The sequence below is a fragment of the Fundulus heteroclitus genome, chromosome 1 (assembly GCF_011125445.2).
Source record: "Fundulus heteroclitus isolate FHET01 chromosome 1, MU-UCD_Fhet_4.1, whole genome shotgun sequence".
Lineage (NCBI taxonomy): Eukaryota > Metazoa > Chordata > Actinopteri > Cyprinodontiformes > Fundulidae > Fundulus > Fundulus heteroclitus.
In genome coordinates this window covers 14,555,269-14,567,777 of record NC_046361.1, presented here as the reverse complement: position 1 = coordinate 14,567,777, position 12,509 = coordinate 14,555,269, and the positions used below count along the sequence as shown (strand labels likewise).

General features: G+C 39.0%; 2 protein-coding genes across 2 annotated transcripts in view; both read right to left on the bottom strand.

Annotated features, from left to right (window-relative positions):
• Positions 1-7,343, bottom strand: part of ppih (peptidylprolyl isomerase H (cyclophilin H)) — a 35,520-nt gene extending 28,177 nt beyond the window's left edge. The window contains exon 1 of the mRNA XM_012877245.3: positions 7,169-7,343. Coding sequence (XP_012732699.1) covers positions 7,169-7,234 — 66 coding nt within the window. The 5' untranslated portion in view covers positions 7,235-7,343. The remainder of the gene's footprint in view (positions 1-7,168) is intronic.
• Positions 7,344-8,367: 1,024 nt separating this feature from the next.
• Positions 8,368-12,439, bottom strand: taf10 (TAF10 RNA polymerase II, TATA box binding protein (TBP)-associated factor). The gene is made up of 5 exons (XM_012877244.3): positions 12,035-12,439; positions 9,750-9,907; positions 9,566-9,630; positions 8,777-8,891; positions 8,368-8,672 (listed from the first exon to the last, which is right to left on the bottom strand). The coding sequence occupies exons 1-5, from the start codon at positions 12,165-12,167 to the stop codon at positions 8,583-8,585; spliced, it is 561 nt and encodes a 186-aa protein (XP_012732698.1). The 5' UTR covers positions 12,168-12,439; the 3' UTR covers positions 8,368-8,582.
• Between the last annotated feature and the right edge of the window lie 70 nt (positions 12,440-12,509).

The window sequence follows — 12,509 nt, the reverse complement described above, 5'->3', positions numbered from 1 at the left end:
TCCGATCTAAGGAAACCCAGCAGATTGCATCAAGTCTTGACAAGCAGCATTCACTCCTCCGGAAAGAGGGTAGAGCCACAGGGAGAGTCGTCTGCATTGTCGATGGCCTTGCAGCAATCCCTCATATTGAGCATGTATGAAGTGACGGTATTAGGACCCCGAATTTTCAGAATGGATTTTATTTAGCCAGAAGACATGCTTCTACAAGGTTCTATAAGGTTTTACCCTTGGCTGGATGTTTTCTTAAGAAGAAAATTATTCTGTTTTGCAAAAGCCAACCCCTTAGACCGGATAATTGGAGAATTTAGAAGAACGTTGCTTAGAATGTTGTAGAACTCAATCTGCACTGGACAGACATTTTATGCAGCTTTTTAGGGAACTTGTCAGCCTGTTGGCTACCTACCTGACCAGTTTCATCTTACCATCTCATTATTATTACTATTATTAAAAAAATATACCATGACAGTATATTTTGGACCAAAGACATTACTGACAAAATATAAAAGGGGACAAAGATCATACTTAAAGATTGAAAATTCCCCATATTATATAAAACGTTATTGGAGGCTCTTTCAAAGTTGAGTTTAGCGTGTCATTCTCTGTCCAGTTAAGACCACACTGTCTTGAAGACAATATAATGTACAAAGCATGAAGATACACAGTTCATAGATAATAAACGTAAGATTAGGAATAAATTCTAGCAGTGTGCGAAAAGACACAAAATACCAAATTAAATTCTGACTGGTTGGTAGGAAAATATAAAAGAATAGGCAAAGAAGAAAGGATTCTGAACACTAAGGCTGCACATTATATGTCTCAAGTATATCATAATTGTAAGATCAGTGCGTGCAATAAGTACTAGTCTGAATGCAATATTTGTTCTCATATTTCCAGTGTAAAGATAACTTGGAAAGCAGTTAGCCAAAACATTTATTTCAAAGATTAGAGATTGACAAAATTACTTGATAAAATAAATTCATTTGGACAACAGATGAAAGTTGTTGTTTTTCTAATTCTTTTACGAGCGCACTGATCTCAGAGCGGGACTCAATGGAGGGAATGTTTTTTTTCCTAAAACAAATTGTCACATTTAAGAAATAGCTACAGCTTAGTTCAGAATAATTACATTTTACTTTAAGCCAGGTGTAGACAATAATTCAATATCAATATATTTCCCCAATATAACTTTATGGTGATATGACATTTCCGATATTTCAATATACATTACAGTTTATGATTACGGCATCTGTCACTAACTGATGCTTTGGGTTTTATGTATTTTTAATGTGTTTTACTTTTTAAAGCAAATACTTCCAAAATGTTATATCGGAGGAGTTTTATAAACATGGCAAAATAATTGTCCTAGGTTTGTACAGGCATCTGATGTGGCCTTTCTTAGCAGTCTTTCTGATGCTTTTATTTTGTGAATATCAATATCGTAACTATATAGTATTGACCGAAATTAAGAAATATATTGCCCAGCCCAACTTTAAGGCATTATTATGCAGACAACCGTAAAAGTCACAACGTTTTTGTTTGATTTCTGGGATGAACCGATGGAGGCTATCCTTTCTAAAGAAGATGCAGAAGAGGCTGCAGAATATCTATGGGCCCGACGTTGATGACCCAGCATTTTTCAGAAGAACCTTTCAGAAATTGTCTGACCTTTCAAACACAAATTTAATAGTTGCTGGAGACCATAACATCATACCTGACTGCCATCTTGACAGGCCAGCTAGTAAAATGTGCAGCCCCTCTAACGCTTCTATGGTTTTAAATAATCTAATCACCTCTACTAGTTTCGTCGACATTTGGCGGCTCCGATTTTTTTAATAAACACAAATCGTATACTCATATTGATTTCTTTTTTAATTGGACGCCAAACTTATACCAAACGTTACAAACACTCAGTACCATAGCATTCTGATCTCTGATCACGGCCCAACCTTCATGACTCAATTTCAATAAACCAAGATAGCATTACCGCCCATCTTTGTTAGCTGACTTTTGTAAAAATATGTCAGTAAAAAAATCACAAAATATCTTGACATCAATGACACGTCAGACGTCTGCGATTCAGCCTATGGGAAACATTCAAAGTTTTCATGGAGGGGCCAAATTATTGCATATGAGGCGGCTTTGAAAACATTAAACAAGATTCGTCCTGATGAAATTGACTCAGAGATCTTATAATTAGAGACATCATACACTAACCTGACTCCGCCAGATAGATTTGCTCCGCATATCCATCTGGAAACCTTCCGTTGAAGTAATTTTGGGAAGGGGCGAAAATACTGGTTAGCTGATTGGCCTATGTTGGTGATAGACGGGCCAAATGAACCAATCAGATTCGCCGTCGCTCGTAACAGAGCGACGACGAAAACACAACCACAAGCCAAGCTACTCTTGCTGCTGCAGGTAAAGGCTCGTTAGCTCAGCGGAGAAATACTCTGTAATTCAGATAAAACTTGCTCGATAGCCACGCTAACGCTAGTTTCATCGGCTGAAGCCGCCATGTTCTTTAGACTGAATTGACGCGCTTCCCGTTGCGTCACACCTCAACCCGCCTCAAAGCCAACGCTGATTGGACGTTCGTTTGGTGAACGGCTCCAAATTTTCTTTAACGGAGAGTATCCAGACTGATCTGCGAGTGAAACCTTGAAAGCTCGCGAGATCAGGGTGGTCTCACGAGGCTAATCATACACCCCCCACCCGACCCAAACCTTGGTTCATGGTCAAATCTGGCAGAATCAGGCTTTTTTACCATCCCTTGCAGATACTGGCTTCAGAGAGTGGAGCTGGAAGGGCATTATCTGTGTAAAGGACCTCTGGCCACCTTATTTTCAACGGAAATACGGAGACAGGGAGTTGACAGTTTTTTTTTGTGCAAGACTTCTGGTCGGTCACTTCCTGTCACCGGCTAGCTAGCTGAAAAGAGACTAAAGCAGCTACTTCGTACCAAATTACTCGTCATTATGACTTCAAGGATGACTGGGATCGTTTGTAAAGGTAGAGGCTGTCATAATAACGGGTGTAAAAGAAAGGTTTACGTGGAGCAGGAGTGTTTTAATCATCGACCGCGTACAAGAGCAGAGGATGTGAGGCGCCCTACGTCCTTCACTCCCAGCCGAAGAATGAGAAATCCCTTCGCCTGTGGTTAAAAGCTTTAAATTTGCAGAAACCACCGTATGTTTGTTCTTTTCATTTTGTGGACAAAAGACTTATAGAAGACCCACGATGAAGTTCCGATAAACCTATGCTTTTACATAAGGACAGCCATCTTTTAGGTTTGTTCTCTCTGTAAATTATTATGTGGATATTTTTCATCCCTGCTGGTAGGTCTATGGGGTTCCATTTATAAAGTTATACAATGAAAGATTTACAGTAAAATATATTTAGCCTGTCAGAGATAAGAGGCAGGGTTCATTTTTCATATTTTTGTAATTCATAAATTTATATATAAGTCAGTTCCAAGTTAAATATTTAACAAGCTAAACATTTAGCTCCATAGTAAAAGGCTTAGTTTGTAAACAAAACATTTAATTTGGAGTTAAATATTTAATTTGAAAACTAATATATACTTTACAATATATTAGTTTAGTTTGGAACTGTGACATTTACAAATGTATAACATGCTGAAAATGTGACTTTAAAAATAAAAACCCATTTACTCTGATATGACAGGCTAAAAGGACAAAATATTGCTGTTCGATTTTGACCGTGTAACCTTACAAATGTCTTCCCAGATATTAGCACAGGGCGTTTGTAAAAACTAGAAGGAATGTGTGATATGAATGTTTGAATGAGTATGAGTAGTGATACAGGTGTTGCTTTATTAGCTTAGTGTTGACGTAGTTTCAAGCAGTCTTGATATGTTTTATGCTGTTTGCTAAACTGATTGTGGATTTATGTGGTCTTGTGTTTGACAGATAACGCCGCTGTGATGCAGAGGCTGACCGGACCGCTGCATAGTCAGTCACCTATTAAAAAAAGAAGCTGATGTAACCCAGGTTTTTGGGGGTAATCCAGATATCTTTTATAATTAAGGTTATGTCTCCCTTTCAATTTTCCATCCTGTCCACCATTTTTGGACTAAGTGTGAAATCCCGTGAGTTTTTGTGGGATTTTAGTTTTCAAAAGTAGGGTGATGCCCATTGTTTGGTCAGAGCATGTTTGGTCTCCTGAACAAGGAAGTTCAGGGCTGGCTGTTGCAGTTTCTAGATGCTGAAATCTAAATTGAATGGGTATTCTTGGGCTCAGAAATGGGAAGCAATGAACTGGCTAGGTCCCCATTTGATGGTGAGCTACCCACTAGGCCTTTAGGCCAAGGAACCTGGATGTTAGACTGCTAAATCTCCATCTGTGTGATAGGAGGCATTGTTGCCCGCCCCCACAACATCCAAAGGACTCAAGTCAACGTTTAAATCTGACAGACACGTTTAGTTCTTTGGACTCTTGGACTGGTTATCGGTTCTCCAACTTGGATTGTTACTGCGTGTGCAGGATTTCTGTTTTACAAAGTTTGTCTGTATATATTGTAAATAGTTTTCCTAGTATAAATCACTTTCTGCACAATCTTACTGTCTCCAGTGTGTTATATACAACCCTGATCCTCTCTGAGTCAAATCTTTAGGTCTTCTGGTAATTAGCCCTTACTGTAAATAATTCTTTCCTTATTGTAACATAATATCATAAATGCTACACTGACGGATCCTACACATTAGGAGAATGGATGTGGCAGGGAGAACACTGGCTTCCTGGAGTATCTTCATCCTGGCGATGAAGTGATGCGAGACAGAGGCTTTACCATCGGAGATCTGCCGTTGGAGAGGAGATTTAACTTTGTTCTACCAGCATTCAGTCATAAAGGAAACAGTCCTCTGATGGGGATGTAACTGCCACAAGGAGGACTGCAATTCTTGGAAATGTTGCCACGACAGTTCACCAATTCAGTCAAGCTATTGTTAGTTGGCCTGAAGCGCTGAAACGGAAGTGCCACACAAAAAAAAAAAAAAACGGAAGTTGGACACATAGTTACTTCCGCGTTCGAAAATAAGGTGGATATAGGTGGACACTTGGGATCCTTCAAACAATTACATACCAAATATTCTCTCTCAAGCTAAATTTCTGTTTTTTTATACACATACTACTGAGACACTTTATTCAACAGTCCACAATGTCGTATGAGTCATTGTCTAACAATAATGCATTAACAAAATTTCTCCTCGGTCCGCCCGCAGCAAAACACTTAATCTCTGTGTTGGCCGGCTTCTTCACAAGCGCTTTAGATGCATTTAATGTTAAAATAAAACAAGATTGTGAAGGTGAGCTTGGTATTGAGTTTGAGGATGAAACATGGCATAAAATATTAAGAAACATCAAGTCTTGCTCAATCAATGCAAGGTTTCAACTGATTCAACACAAGATTGTTCATAGATCACTACTCTAAAACTAGATTCAACAACATTTTCCGTAATCTATCCTCATTTTGTAATAGATGCAAAATAGCAGAAGGCATTCTTGCACATCTTTTGTGCTTTTGTCCAAAATTACATAACTCCTGGTCTCTCATAGTCCACTGGTTTTCATCCGTTATGCCCGAACCTGTAATTGCTTTATTTGTTTACTCCAACACCCTGAAAAACCTGGACTGTGATACATGCTCCGCTCTAACGCTTAGTTTGTGGATCGCTAAGGGATGCATTTTAAAACTATGAAAATCTGATTCAGCTCCCAAGTTTGAGACCTGGCTGAAGGAACTCATAGGGATTCTGCACGTGGAAAAGACTGAGATATTAACTTTCTGGTAATACTCTGAAGTTTTACAGAGTATGGAATCCAGTGTTAGAACATATGAAGGACCAATCATGCTCTCCTTGCTCAACTTCCTTACTTAAGCGTCTTCCAGGCTTGATGGACAGTTGTACAGCTAAGATTGGGACGCTGCTGTGTCCTTAGCCCGTGCTGTCATTACAAATTTTGTATAATTGTTTTGTTTAACCTTTCTTTGTTGTTGTTGCGACTGTTTCATATTTTATTTGTTTATCTCCTATCAGTTACGTGTTCTCCTTTTACTGTACGGAGACTTAGCGTTGTCTCTGTCTTTTGAAAATAAACTTAAAATCCTTTCATTTAAAAAGAGAAAAACAACTAAGGAATTAAAACATTAACCCCGTGTATGATTTAAACCAATTCCAAAACCTCTAAAAACAATAAGTAAATCAAGGTACATATAGTTAGTTGATGTGTTTACTAATCAGAAATAGCGGGTGGTGGTGGGGGGGTGGGGGGTTGTTCGTTTAGTTGCATCTATTAAACAGCAAAAAACATAATTTTCACCATTTGACCTGCCGATCACCCATCAAGGTCGATTAAAAGAAAGTTGGTCAATTTTGACCAATAGTCAATCGATTGCTGCATCTCTGATTTCTCAATAACATTCACTCTAACAGTAGGCTGATAATGATAATAATAATAGTTACAATGAAATTTGTTCTCTGCATTTAACTCATCTCCTTGGGGAGCAGTGGGCTGCCACTATGCGGTGCCCAGGGAGCAATCTGGGGTTAAGGGTCTTGCTCAGGGACCCAGAGTGGTAGTCTGTGGGACTTGAACCCAGAACCTCCGGGACACAAGCACAATGCTCTAAACAAGTCTACTAGGCCACCACTCCCCCGTCAAGGATCTCTCACTGATTTGCATAAACCTTCAAGTATGTTTGCATTCTCGCTGTTAACGGTGCGTTTTGTCAAGCACTGTTAAATAAAGGTTACTATATATTATACAGGCTGGGGCTGTACTATGAGCCATGCAGCAACACTTGGCAGAGCACCTTTATCTGCCGGACAGGTGCCTCGTTCACTAGCTGTGTAACCATGGACACCGCTATGGCGCCGACTTCCTCTGCTTCACTTAAACTGCGTTCAGCTCAGCGAAAATAGGAGAAACAGTTGGAAAGTTTGTTCGTTTGTTGCTAATTGTTGTAAAGTACGCACAGAAAGTGAATTAGAGTAGCATATACGCGTGTGACCATAGATATCCATAATAAATTTATTATGGATATCTATGCGTGTGACGCCGCTCGGGTAGCAGCGGTTTACTCTGAACGTCACGTTGTTGTCAGGGTGGTGAGAAGCAGTGAGTGACGTCGACTCAACGTTAAACTCACCTGCCCTCCTATGGTGATGTCGAAGAAGACAATCGGGTTGTTGGGGTTCGATGGTTGAACAGACATTTTGGGGTTCTGTCCGCTTTTATGAATGAAAAGAAACTACAATTAAGTCCACACATGAATCATTTGAACGGTCCGGAAACAGGGGAGCATGCGCAAGAGAAAACAGACGGCAGCTCACGAGGGACAAAAGACAAGCGCGAAAGTGAACCATTGCACCAGAGCGCCCCCTGATGGTCACGCAAGATAACAACCAGACCTCAGATGTACTCTTCTGAAAGGACCCGGTTTTCGATTTGGGGAAATTAATACTTTTCTCTGATAACAAAACTTATTCTCCACTAATTTCCACGCTATTTTTTATACATAACACTTCTAGATTAACTACATAATATGAAAAAAAGGTGGATTACAATTCGGTGTATGGCTGGAACAAGCTCCTAAAAAGAATACCAGACATGTAGGAAATTTGGGCCATTCATAAGTACAGATCCATGCAACAAAGAAGGTTGTTTAGGACGTTAATAACTGTTTACACATTTATTTTTGACGATAGATAACTAATATCATGAGCATAACAGAAAATAGCATTAAATTATCTTGTCATCGTCATAGCTTTAGCTTTCCAACTGTTTGCATCAAAATGCTTATTAAACACTTTCAAACCACTCAATGTCTCTGAATAAAATGATAAAATTAACCCTGGACCCGCTGCCTCTCCATCACAAGGTGAATATCAGTGAACACCAATTTTCAAGTCTTGCCACAGATTCTCAAATGCATTTAGGTCTGGACTTCGACTACACCATTCTAACACATTAATACATCTTGATTTGAACTATTCTATTTTAGCATTGATTGTACATTTAGGCTCTCTGGCCTGCTGAAAAGTAAATATCCTGTCTAGTATTAATGTATTTCCCAGTTTCTAAGTTTTTCTTCTTGTACTGGCCTGCATTTAGCTCTCTCCGTGTTTCCATCCACTCTAACCAGCTTATTTGGCTCTGCTGAAGAAAAGTATTCCCTCAGCATGATGCTGCCACCACCACATTACAATATTATGATATGGGGATGGCTTTGGGAGGATGTGCAGCGTTGGCTTTTCTGCACAAACTGCACTTTATGTGCAAAATTAGGAGTAGCATTTGCAAATGCATGAGAAACTCTTCTTCCAAACAGCTTCACCACTCAACAAACAGTTTTGGTTAATATTTTTATTTTCATCATAAAACAAAATTCCACAAGTTAACTAAATGCAAAGAGAGCGTCACAAAAAAATGACAAGTGGCTTTAGATTTTACAAAGCGGTACCAAACCATGGTCAAAAAAACATTTGTCAAAGCTGGCGAGAGACTCTAGGAGGTTAGCAAGACACTCAGTGCTACCAAAACGTAGGTTGAAATAATGCGTTCTATGTGAAGTAATAAGGTTTCTTGACATTTACGCCATATTCAGAGAGGGCAAGTGTCAGGTCTTCCATCGTCAGAGTGTACTTTTTATCCTACGGGGAAAAGAAGAACATTTTGAGAAAGGAGTCACAAAACACCTTCAAAACAGCTTTTACAGATACAACATTCAGATTCCAAGCGCTACGTCGGGCCTCACCTTCGTCTTACTTCTGGAGCTGCCTGAAGCAGTCCCCTTCATTTTGCAGTACTGCAGCGCATCGTTGGCAATGTCTGAGATAAACTTCTGAGAAGCGAGGGAGATCAGGCGGATTCTGTAACAGTCCCAAAGAAAATCATTAAGGTTTTCATTCCCCCCCAACATGTGCCATTATGAGTATCTGAAAGAAACGTGTAAATACTGTTTTCAAAGATCCTTTCGCACTCTTTTCTAAAGAACTTTACAGCTTAAGAAGGTGTTTGGATTTTTTTTGTTTTACATTAATCAAATTCATGAGTGGAAAACAAATGGTTGATATTCAATGACCACAAAAAATGTTCATGTAAAGGGTTGCAGGAACAAAAGAAACAGTTGAAGAAAATTGGGGGGTGGGGGGATAGAATACTTTAAAAATAAAAAAATATATTTTGTCTGGTTATACTGCAAGTGCAAATTAATTATGCCAAAAATAAAACTCTTGAGGGATGTATAAGTTATGCAATGACAACTGTAAATGTATAAAACTAGAGCGATTACACTTAAAGCAAACTAAGAAGACAACTATTGAAAAACAATCTATAGCATCATTTTTTTTTTAGTTCCACTGAACCGTTTTTCAAACAGCAGGTTGAAAATTCCAGATTTTCTTCTTATACAAGCACTTGTATAGCAGGCGGACCTACTTCTGACAATAAACAGCAACAATACGCTAAAATCTGTGCCCCCCCTCTGACTGATTCCAGATCTGACTGACAGCGGCTGCAGGTAAACCATGTATATTGTACTCACATCCTTGGGTCAGAAGCCTCAAAGCCTGCCCTATTGAGGTAGTAGCCTGTAACTGCATCAGGAATCTGAAACCAAACGTACAAACAAACAAAAAAAAATTAAAGAAATGTAATTATACAAGGTTTGCTCGGTGACGACGTGTCTTCAGGACTGATTTCTCCATGTTAAAAGCCAAGGTTCTTACCGTGGGAGTGTAATCCTCCAGCTGCATGAGGAAGTCCGCCAGAGGTGTGGTGGAGACGGCAGGTCTGATGTCTCCATTTGTGATGCCACTCGGAAGGTAAACCCCATTGGAAACTGATGAGTCCGCGGATGGTGTCACCGCGGGGGCTGAGGCTCCAGCTGGAAATCAGAAAGTTGAATGAATCTATTTATTGTATTTTGCTAAATGGATCTGAACGTGTTTTAAAAAAAAAAATGGAGCAGGAGGAGTCTTGAGATTTTTTTTTTTTTATAACCCTAAACCATCACCTCTATTCATATTACAATTTTCAGTTTGCTCATCCTTTTTCATTTTCTTATGTTATAATTTTTTTTACTCATGTGCATTACAAAGATATATTAACATGCATCTAAGCACTTACATGTATGTACGTATGAACAAATACATTTCATTGAACTTCCTTCCCATTTATGCATATTGCCACAGAGAACATTGTTTATTGTTTTAAACGTCATTTCTGATGCCAAGACCTGAATCAGATCAGTGAATTTTACCATCACTGATGTTACAAATAGTGGATTTATCTCTTTCCCATAATGCTTTGTTCTTATAGCTTTTAATTTTTTTTCTAGAAAAACTGTTTCTGATCTTGGGCCGATTTGAAAGTATTGCCTCCCTACCTCTGTACAAAATCACTCTTGCCAACTTTGTCTTCTTCGCATCATGAATTATTTCCTCTGTCAAAGCACACTCCTGATGTCAATGCTGATGATGAAGGTAAAATCTGATCCCCAGCTTTCACTTTTACACAAGGCACAATTTCACCGAACTGAATGAATCTGGAGTATATTTACTCAGCATTAGTTAAAAATCTAAAATAGGTAAATGGTCAGACTTGAACTGGAATCATTATACTTATTAAAAGATCATATAAGAAAATGTTCTATCTGAAACTAAAGCCAGAAGGGCAATTTGAAGGCTTTTTTTTTTTACTACCTTACTTAAAAACTACAATAGCTAGAAAAAGTCAAAGCTGGACAGAATTGCCCTACAATGATGGCTTAAGTATATTATAAAACAGAGAGTGTAATTTGAAAAGCTGAAAGGCTATTTTTGGCTTCTTCATCGCTTCAAGACGGGGGTCCAGTAGCAACATATTGAGAGAAAAAGAGATAAGATGAGACTATATAGTTTGTATCGAGATGGTCCATGTTATAATTATACTTTTACGTATTCCACTTGGTTATATTTTAGCTTTTTCTCATGTTTATTTACAGCTGTTTGGTAAAAAAAAAATGCCTGTGAGACATCTGTGATAAAGCTTTGATTCATAGGTGACTTTTGATAATTACGTTAAGAAAAGAAAAACATATTGGAGATAAATATCGTATATCGGCATTCAGCATAAAAATAGAGATATTACGTTTGGTCCGAACCGCCCAGCCCTACTGAAGTAGAAAACCACAATACCTACACTGCGAAAATAGAACTAAAAATATGATTTTTTTTTTTCTTGAACTGAGTAAATTTTTCCTTGATTTGAGCAAGTAAATAAGATTATTTGCCAATGGAATAAGATTTTTACACTTAAAATAGGAACATTTCATTGCCTTTATCTTATTTCAAGAGCAGTATATCTAATTGTCTTATTTTAGGGGTAAAAATACTTATTCCATTGGCAAAGAATCTTATTTACCTGCTCAAATCAAGGAAAAATACATTAATTTCAAGAAAATTTTACTTACTTTTAGTTCTCTTTTTGCAGCGTAGACAGCTCACAGCTAGACAGATATGTCCTATATTCCGCAGAATACAGATTAAGATTTGGGGACCCCCTGTTTGATTTGTGAAGCTTCAAAGGGACCCTGTAAAGGCTCTTTGGACTTCTTATCCTAAAAACTAAGGTGTGAACAAGGTTTCAAGAATGATGAGCTTTGTGGTGACGCAGACTCCAGATTCACTGAACGCAGTAAATCCAGAGATGAGCAACGCTGTCATTTCTTTTTACTGGCCACATGTTAAACTGGACTCAAATCTATATATTTTTTACGCATTCCTATTGCAGCAGCTAACTGTACGTTGATACTTAAAACTTGGTGTGTGTGTGTGTGTGTGTGTGTGTGTGTGTGTGTATAACGAAGCATGTGTGTTGCCGGTTTTCTAACACTGTGCACTGGCCAAATACTATATAAAACACTTGATGCAACCCTACACGCTCCTGTAAAGAACGTCGACGTCCATCCAGACGAGCAAACCGAGCCACAACGCCGCCAACACAAACATTAGCCCAAGTTCCGAAACGTTACCGTTGCTCGTTGCTGAGGGCGTGCTGCTGGCGTTCGTCGTCGCGTTGTCATTGGCGATGCAGTTGCTTGAAGTTGAAGACGTCGTAGCGGAGACTCCGGTTGTAACAGACTGATTCACGTTGTCCATATTCATGTTGATGTTAGCTAACGGGCTAAACCTCGGCAAGCTAACTCGGAAAGGCGTCTAAAAATAGAAAAGCGGCAGCCCCGTGGTGTTTGGCCGCAGCGCCGGTGCTTTCCTAAAGTGGAAGACGTGAGGAAAAAAACACTTGACTGAATCAAAATGGCATGATCTCGCTCTTGAACTACGATTTGTCTGTTGCTATCGTCTATCAGAAAGCTGAGGTCGCGCTACAGTTCTGTCACGTGACCGGCCGCCCCGGTTAGCATTTCCCGAGGACACGAGGCTTTGCCGAATTTAGCCGAAGACCTCCGGAGGTTGCGTTTTGGATTCTGGAAATCTCGACTGTCTAAA